The sequence below is a fragment of the Arachis ipaensis genome, chromosome B05 (genome assembly GCF_000816755.2).
Source record: "Arachis ipaensis cultivar K30076 chromosome B05, Araip1.1, whole genome shotgun sequence".
NCBI lineage: Eukaryota > Viridiplantae > Streptophyta > Magnoliopsida > Fabales > Fabaceae > Arachis > Arachis ipaensis.
Window position 1 is genome coordinate 5,948,538 of NC_029789.2, and position 9,802 is coordinate 5,958,339.

The 9,802-nt window shown below is 39.5% G+C and overlaps 2 protein-coding genes across 2 annotated transcripts; both read left to right on the forward strand.

Moving 5' to 3' along the window:
- On the forward strand, positions 363 to 4,146 carry LOC107642663 (LRR receptor-like serine/threonine-protein kinase HSL2). The gene is made up of 2 exons (XM_016346082.2): positions 363 to 3,084; positions 3,517 to 4,146. Exons 1-2 carry the CDS (start codon positions 459 to 461, stop codon positions 3,897 to 3,899), a joined length of 3,009 nt encoding a protein of 1,002 aa, XP_016201568.1. The 5' UTR covers positions 363 to 458; the 3' UTR covers positions 3,900 to 4,146.
- LOC107642668 (tubulin alpha-2 chain) lies at positions 6,536 to 8,764 on the forward strand. The gene is made up of 4 exons (XM_016346089.2): positions 6,536 to 6,825; positions 7,113 to 7,347; positions 7,426 to 7,796; positions 7,891 to 8,764. Exons 1-4 carry the CDS (start codon positions 6,733 to 6,735, stop codon positions 8,545 to 8,547), a joined length of 1,356 nt encoding a protein of 451 aa, XP_016201575.1. The 5' UTR covers positions 6,536 to 6,732; the 3' UTR covers positions 8,548 to 8,764.

The following is a 9,802-nucleotide window of genomic DNA, read 5'->3' on the forward strand; positions in this document are numbered from 1 at the left end:
TCCAATTTTGAAAATTAAGGCCTTAAATGTTCTTATGCTTTGTCACTGTTCTCGTTTGGTGGTCGTATCTCCTCCTACAGTAAAAAGAAGAATTTGTTCTCTGTTGGAGTTGATTTAAACCAAACATGGTTGACGATGTTTGTCCATTATTCTCATTTTTACAGCCCCTAATTGGTGATGGCAGGGGGCGTATCATAGCTGGTTGCTAAGTGCAATGCACTAGCTAGAAAACGATTCTTCTTCTAGAAATATGCCTACTGCTTGAAAAAGAACTTTGAAAAGTGATCATTGAACACACTGCGTGCTCCCAAAAGACAACCCCTCACAGTTCAACTCTAGTTACCTGCGGAACCATGTCACCGCCATCATCTACATGCATTAACTAGTAAAATTAGACCGATAATAATCATTGACTCTATTCAACTCAGAATTTGATCATTCTGTTCTCACTTCTCAATATGCCGCAACTCATTTTCAACCCTGTGCGATTCTTGCTACTAGTTTTACTATGCTCAACTCGTTTGACTCAAGGGATGTCGTTTTCACTTTCTCTCACAAGAGGCGCCCAGATTTTGCAGCAAGTGAAGAACACTGAGCTTCAAGACCAAAACGACAGCCTCAAAAACTGGTCACTCGACACACACAGCACTAGTCCTTGCAACTGGACCGGCATTACCTGTGACGCACGGAACCAATCGGTTCTCTCCATCGACCTCTCCGAAACCGGCGTCTCCGGCTCTTTCCCATCCGGTTTTTGCCGCATTCAGACTCTCCAAACCCTCAACCTCGCTTCCAACTTTCTAGGCAGCGCCATCTCCTCTGAATCACTCTCTCTGTGTTCTCACCTCCGCCTCTTGAACCTCTCTGACAACCTCTTCGTCGGACCTCTGCCGGAATTCTCGCCGGAATTTTCTCAACTAACAGAACTCGACCTCTCAAAGAACAACTTCACCGGCGAAATTCCGGCCAGTTTCGGCCGGTTCCGGAACCTGAACGTGCTCGTTCTATCAGGGAACCTTCTCAACGGAACCATTCCTCCATTCTTGGGGAACCTCAGTGCGCTAGTTCATCTTGAACTCGCGTATAACCCATTGAAACCAGGATCATTACCTTCACAAATAGGAAACCTCTCTAACCTGGAAATTCTGTTCCTCGCACAAAATAACCTCATAGGTGAAATACCAGACTCCATTGGAAACCTCATGAAGCTCAAGAACTTGGATTTGTCTCAGAACTCATTGTCAGGTAAGATCCCAAGCAGCATTTCAAGATTGAACAGTGTGAAGCAAATAGAGCTATTCTATAACCAGCTTTCTGGCGAAGTTCCACGTGGCATAGGAAACCTCACAAGTTTGGTTCGTTTGGACCTCTCTCAGAACGCTCTCACGGGAACGCTGCCAGATTCAGTTGCTGCATTGCGCCTTAATTCTCTTAACTTGAACGACAACCTTCTCAGTGGAGAAATCCCTATTAGTCTATCTTCCAACCCTAAGTTGCAGCAATTGAAGCTCTTCAACAACAGTTTCACCGGGAAACTACCGGAAGATCTCGGAAGATACTCTGAGTTAGAGGAATTCGATGTCTCAACCAATGATTTCGCCGGTGAATTGCCCAAGTACCTTTGCCAAGGGAACAAGCTTCAGCGTTTCCTCACTTTCACGAATCGATTTTCTGGAACTATTCCTGATCAATACGGAGACTGTGATTCTCTTGAATATGTCAGAATCGAGAACAACCAGTTCTCCGGTCAAGTACCACCGAAGTTCTGGAGCCTCCCGAAGCTTCAGCTTCTTCAAATGGATAACAATAGGTTTGAAGGTTCTGTCTCTTCTTCTATATCCAGCGCCAGGGGAATCACTGTTCTTCTTTTATCCGGTAACAGCTTCTCAGGGAATATTCCGAGGGAATTTTGCGAACTCGATCAGCTTGTGAAGATTGACATCAGCAAGAACAGGTTTTCCGGCGAAGTTCCCGGTTGCATAACAGGGTTGAAAAGGCTGCAGAAGCTTAGGATGCAGAATAACGCGTTCTCCGGTGATATTCCCGGTAATGTGAGCTCATGGACCGAGTTGACTGAGTTGAACTTGTCTCATAACCAGTTCTCCGGTTCGATCCCGCCAAAACTCGGTGACTTGCCGCAGTTGACTTACCTTGATCTCGCCGGAAACTTGCTGACAGGTGAGATTCCGGTGGAGCTGACGAAACTCACACTCAATCAATTCAATATATCTGACAACAAATTGTACGGAGAAGTTCCTTCAGGTTTCAACCACCAAGTTTACTTGTCAGGTCTAATGGGAAACCCTGGTCTCTGTAGCTCAGTTATGAAAGAGCTTTCTCCTTGTTCCAAACGCAGACCCTTTTCCATCATTGCTATACTTGCTTTATCTGCAAGTGTAGTGCTCCTTCTGCTGTCTTTGATCTGTTTCTTGAAGAAAACAAAGTCAATTCATTTTGGTGCCAAGTCCAAGCGTTCATTCAAGACAACAACTTTCCAACGGGTTGCTTTCAACGAAGAAGATATATTTTCCTTGTTAACTGATGAGAATGTGATTGCTTCTGGAAGTTCCGGTCGGGTCTACAGAGTGAACCTTGCCAAGACGGGTCAGAAAGTGGCGGTGAAGAAGCTTTGGGGAGGAGGAAGACAAGAGCCAGACACGGAGACTGAATTGGTGTTCAGATCGGAGATTGAGACGTTGGGGATGATCCGGCATGCTAACATTGTGAAGCTGTTGTTCAGTTGCAGTGGTGATGATTTCAGGATATTGGCGTATGAGTACATGGAGAATGGAAGCTTGGGTGATGTTTTGCATGGGGAGAAGTGTGGTGAGTTGTTGGATTGGAACAAGAGGTTTGAAATTGCTGTGGGTGCGGCTATGGGGTTGGCTTATTTGCACCATGATTGTGTGCCTGCTATAGTTCATAGGGATGTGAAGAGCAATAACATATTGCTTGATCATGAGTTTAGGCCTCGTGTAGCGGATTTTGGGCTTGCTAAGACCTTGCAGCGTGAGGCTGGTGAGGGAGGTGCTGGTGCCGGTGCCATGTCCAGGGTTGCTGGATCATATGGTTACATTGCTCCGGGTAAGTTCTTTGGAAGATTTTGGGGTATTGTTCAAATTGATCACCACATATGTAGACTTTTTTGTTTTCATAGTCCATACTCTTTATTGGTAAACACAAAAGCTAGTTACAAGCTAAAACCTGTCATTGTCTAGGTGTTAGAACTTAGAATTTTGTAGTAGCATTTGCATTAAGAATTGAGATAATAACCAGAAAAAAGAGGCTTTATTATTTGGTGCATAAGTTTTCAGTGTAGTGTATATTGGGGACATTGATTCAAGAGAACCGATAAATGAGATCACCATTCAAGGGAAAGTAATGACCACCATGAATCATGATAAGTATCTAGCAGCTTAGTTTAGACTATTGGGATGTGTCAATTTGAGTTAAGGTTCAAGTTATTTGTTTTGGGAAGATTTATTGCTAATATCTACCTAATTGATCCACTTGCAGAGTATGCTTATACACTCAAAGTAACTGAAAAGAGTGATGTGTACAGTTTTGGTGTGGTTTTGATGGAACTGATCACGGGCAAGAGGCCAAATGACCCTTCTTTTGGTGAGAACAAGGATATAGTGAGATGGGTCACTGAGACTGCTTTGCTATCATCTGTTGAAGGAGAAAATGGCAGTTTTGAGGGTGGTCACGATCATATTGATATTATCGCTAAGATTGTGGACCCAAGATTGAACCTAGCAACTTGTGATTATGAAGAGTTTGAGAAAGTTCTAAATGTGGCCCTACTTTGCACCTCAGTGTTTCCCATTAACAGACCCTCAATGAGAAGGGTGGTTGAATTGCTCAAGGACCATAAGCTGCCTTGTCCCAAGTTATGATAATACACTCTCAAGTTTCCAAACTCTTAGTGAAAGGACACAAATTTTGAAGTGCACAAGTGGGAGGCAGTAGGCACTATGCACTACTGGACACCAAATCAAAGCGATTGTTGGCTCTTTTTTTGCAGGGAAAACTACATACAGTAAACTCTGACATACTAATTATTAATTATTGAGTAATTGAATAGTTATTATGAGTGATTATTGGGACTTAATTGCTGGTTAATCTCCATTGTATATTATATTCTCTTTAGTGATTTTTGTCTGATATAGGCAAAGCTACAGGCAGTAAGAAATACTGTCCTGCACGGTGCCACATGTACATTTTATATCCCTAGCTGTTAAAAGTGTTGTATACAAGATTAATACTAGAGATTGGATAGTAGCAAGAATCGTTGCTATCAGCAGATAGCTGCACTGTTGCTATTAGAATCTTAATGCTTGTTTTGATTGGATGAAGTTCTCCCTCATATGAAAACTTAGGCTAAAGTTACCGAGGTACAGTGGAATTCTGTTCTTTTACCTTTACTCTTGCTTGGTTTTCAAGAATTTTGTGTAGAAATCTAGTTCAGGAATTAAGCTATATATACTTTCTGCAAGAGTCTAGTTCATGTATGACATACTTGCATTCTGTTCATAGGTCAAACCTTAAATGTTAACAACTTGCCCTGGCATGTTTCCTTTTCGGCTTTAAATAACACTCCACCCTAGTAGGAAAAACAAAATTTTCTGCCTGTCTTGTAATTATTTTACCTCTTTGTAGATATCAGATAATTATTTGTCAGAAAATTTAAGTTTTTATAGACGTTATTATAATAATTTCTCATTTATCTTTTTATATTCCATAATACCTAAATATTTTTAGAAGAGTACAGTTTACTAAAATATACACCACTGTAGCCGTTAGGGGTGGCAATAGGTAGGATAGAATAGTGTTTGGATCCAACTCTTACCGTACTCGCAAGTTGAGATTTTTATATAAACTCAACTCTACTTTATCCGTATGTTGAGAATATTCCAACTCTAACACTATTCGTTCTTAATCTGCAGTTATCTGATCCTACCTGAGGTTACAAAAAAGATGTAACATTATATATAATTCGATGATAATTTAAAATAGAATTGACTTTTATGTAAAAAAAAATATATTAAATTATCAATTAATAATCTTCTTTTAGTAACTAAAGGCCCGTTTGGGAAGTTTCAAAAATAATTATTTTGAGCTTTTGACTTATGAAAAGTAGTAGTATTAATGTTCGGTGCAATTTTCAAAACTAAATTGCGACTTTCTAAGAAACTATTTAGGAGCTTAAAGAGAAATTAAAAAAAAATAATTTCTCTCAGAATAATACTACTTTTAATCACATTTCTATAAAATAAACACTTTTAGAGTTAAAAATCCAAATACAAAATAACTTATTTATAAGCTACTTTTCAAAAGGAGATTAAGACTCAGATTGGGTAAACAACTTAAACAATAAATGACTATATTAAAAATAGCTTATAAATAAGTTATTTTGTGTTTGGATTTTTAGTTCTAAAAGTACTTATTTTATAAAAATGTGATAAAAAATAGTAGTATTATGAGAGAAGTAATTTTTTTTTAACTTCTCTATAAGCTCCTAAATAACTTCTTAAAAAGTTGCAATTTGGTTTTGAAAATTACACCAGACATTAATACTACTATTTTTTATAAGTTAAAAGCTCAAAAAAGTTACTTTTGAAGCTTCCCAAACAGGCCTTAATTAACCTGTTTACCCAAACTGGGCCTAAGAATCTTTTGTATTTAAGGAGAAATTTTTTATTCAACATTTCAACATCCACTTAAAACATATTTTTATATAAGTACATAATATATACATATACAGGATACGAATTGGTCGAATAGATGCTCAACCCGCACTTTATGGCACGAAAATCCTAATCATACCCTACTTACTTGCTATGGATCGAATTGACAATCCTAGCCGATTGAGCTGATTACCCGTGAGTAGCATGCATGTTACCACCCTTAATGACCATAACTACACATATCAACTTTGTACGAAGAGAAACAGAATCTGAGTTTTAACCTAAACAAAAACTACTCCGCCTAAATTATCCCCAGCAACAAATAAAAAACCAAGCATGCTAAACACTACCTCAACGAGAGAATCTTGCATGCTCGTTGGACTCACCCTGCACGTCTTTGGCGCTTGCTTGCACTCAGCCTCAAAGCTCCACATATTAGCAGAGGATGAAAATTTATTAATTTAATAATTTCATCTCCAGGCAGAAGACATCGCGGGCCCTGTATAAATTAAATTAAAAGAGATTAATCCATGAAGTCACCTACTTACTTTTAGAATTTACTAGGATCCTAAAAATCTAGTCATTAATCATGTCCATCAAATCTAAGTACGTAACAATAATAATAATCAGTGATTCAGTGTGATTCTTTCGAATTGGAGAATCCGCATGTAAACGTGGAGGCATCTTGCGCTTGGTGAGAGTGAGACGCTGCCCGTGAAAATCTACGCAACCCAACTAAATTTGGACGGCAAAAGTAGCCCAATATAAATAAAGGAAAAAAATATTTTTTTTAAATCCTTTTAACGAGATTAAAATAATAATAATAATGATTAAATCTGGACCACACTCTCGTGTTTTGAGTGACACACTTCCGATCCCGCGATATAAAATGAAGGAACCCCATCAGCGGGTAGTTTCCAAACACAGTTTCAGAGAAGCGTCTTAATAAACGCTAACCTCTCCTAGGTGCTCTGCTCCTTCTTCTTCAATCTTCTTTCTCCTCCTTAGATTTCGATACTCTTTCTGCGATTAACCTGAGAAAATGAGAGAGTGCATTTCGATCCACATTGGTCAGGCCGGTATCCAGGTCGGAAATGCTTGCTGGGAGCTCTACTGCCTCGAACACGGGATTCAGGTACTTTCCATCTCAATTCTCAATAGATCTACATTTTTTACGCCACATTTTAGCGAATGTTTCTCGTATCTTTCCGTTTTGCGTTATTTGTATGTAGATCATAGATCATAATGTTAACAGCATTTTCTAGTGGCTTTACTTTCACGGTATTGCCTGGATCTTGAAGATTGCTATCTATTGTGTTGTGTCTCTTCCAAATCTGGATCTATTATTGGTATTGGTAATTCCTGTTTGAAGCTTCCGCTAACTAGGCTTTTATTTATTTATTTTTCTTGTGGATCGATTAGCCTGATGGCCAGATGCCAGGTGATAAGACCGTTGGGGGAGGTGATGATGCTTTCAACACCTTCTTCAGTGAAACTGGAGCTGGAAAGCATGTACCCCGTGCAGTTTTTGTAGATCTTGAGCCCACTGTCATTGATGAAGTGAGGACTGGCACATATCGTCAACTATTCCATCCTGAGCAACTCATTAGCGGAAAGGAGGACGCGGCAAACAACTTTGCTCGTGGCCACTATACCAGTAATGCCTCAACAGCCTCTGCATTTTGTGCTTTAAATTGTTTTTTACTAATTCGATGATTGTCTTGTTTAAATTCAGTTGGGAAGGAGATAGTTGATCTTTGCTTGGACCGTATCAGAAAGCTTGCAGATAACTGTACTGGTCTGCAAGGTTTTCTGGTGTTCAATGCCGTGGGTGGTGGCACTGGTTCTGGCCTTGGATCCCTTTTGCTGGAGAGGCTTTCAGTGGATTATGGCAAGAAGTCCAAGCTTGGTTTCACTGTCTATCCTTCACCACAGGTTTCAACTTCTGTTGTTGAGCCTTACAACAGTGTCCTCTCTACCCATTCCCTTCTTGAGCACACTGATGTTGCTGTGTTGCTCGACAATGAAGCCATATATGATATTTGCAGGCGCTCCCTTGACATTGACCGACCAACCTACACTAACCTCAATCGCCTTGTCTCTCAAGTACTTTCTTCACCTCTTATTGTTACATATGTTTAAATACAATTCTGATTTATCAATTTATTGCATGATATCATGTTCATCATAAAATCTTCAGGTGATTTCATCGCTGACAGCCTCTCTTCGGTTTGATGGTGCGCTGAACGTTGATGTCACCGAGTTCCAAACTAACTTGGTACCATACCCCAGGATCCACTTCATGCTTTCATCCTATGCACCTGTGATCTCAGCAGAGAAGGCATACCATGAACAACTATCAGTGAATGAAATCACCAACAGCGCATTCGAGCCATCTTCTATGATGGCAAAATGCGATCCACGCCATGGAAAATATATGGCTTGCTGTCTCATGTACAGAGGTGATGTGGTGCCTAAAGATGTCAATGCAGCTGTGGCAACTATTAAGACCAAGCGCACTATTCAATTTGTTGACTGGTGCCCCACTGGATTCAAGTGCGGAATCAATTATCAACCTCCAACTGTTGTTCCAGGAGGTGATCTTGCCAAGGTGCAGAGGGCTGTTTGCATGATCTCAAACTCCACCAGTGTTGCTGAGGTTTTCTCCCGCATTGACCACAAATTCGACCTTATGTATGCGAAGAGGGCCTTCGTTCACTGGTACGTTGGTGAGGGGATGGAAGAGGGTGAGTTCTCTGAGGCTCGTGAAGATCTTGCTGCCCTTGAGAAGGACTATGAGGAGGTTGGTGCAGAGGCTACAGAAGGTGATGAAGGTGAAGAAGGAGAGGAGTATTGATTTGTAAGTTTGCTCGTGCAGTGTGTAGTTTTGCTTTATTCTATTATGTTTCGTGAATAAGTTATCGTTGCTCTTGTTTGTTTGGTGTTCCAATCGTGGAGATTGCTTTGTTCCAGCACTCAATTTCAATGTATGTCGCGGCTCTTAGCTAAAATGATTGGGCACTGTACTACTGTGTTTTTACTTTTTAATTAAATAGATAAGAAATCAGACAACACGTGCTGGCGCCTTGTACAAGTACAAACTTAGAGAAGGTGTTACATCTTATAGAAACCGGCCAAGTAGAATTAAGTTATTGACTTTGACCACGAGACGGTAGTGGTATTCCATGCACAATTCCTTTTCTAAACTCTGCTAAATGCTAACATGGATAAGAATAAAGTTAAAGCACTTCGCAAGAAACAACATCACTTACCAACTCATCCCTGCAAATATCTTTTCCGTACATGATTCAATATTTAATCCCATCGCTTCCCCCAACAGGCCTATTAATGTGCCTCTTAATGTAAATGTTATTGTTGCAAACATTTGAGTCTCAAAAAACCGGGGGGAAATACGCTGTAATCTAATCATTAGATGCATAAGTGCCATACTCTTGGAAGTTGGAAGTTGGAACATTTATAAAATGTTTCAGATATTTCATATTTCAGAGGTAAAATTCCTTTTCTAAAATCAGGAAAAATCACTATTTTCATATAAAGAATTAAAAAAAAAAGTTTATGTATAAGTAATTTTTTTTCCAATTAAAATGAGTATTTTTTTGTTTTGGGTGACTATTAAAATGAGTAATTTCTGAAAGCAATAAAATATCCAAGTTTCATAATTACTTTTATTGAAAAAGATACCCAGTACCCCACCCTAAACACCCGAATGAATTGAATGTGATTTTCGCGTGAGGTGCTTCTCTGAAAGGAGGTGCGGCGTTACATTCCATCATCGTAGTCCTAATTCGGCCCCCTTTTTATCTCTCTTTCTTTTTAATGTGGCTTGGACCCATCAAAGGAGAAAAACAAGAGACCGCAGTAAAAAAAAAAATTATATGAGAAAGTATATACAGGAAAGACCCGGGGAAAAGGAGAAACGGAAGGGTTTTCTATGGTTATGGCATGGCATGACATTACATCGTTCCCACCTACTGATTAGTTACTACTGACCTGCATTTTGGCTGCAACTCTTATATTACTTTTTAGTTTTTTTTTTTAATTATTTTATTTTTTCAACCGATGGAAAAGAACAAGTATCAGATTCTGGGTTC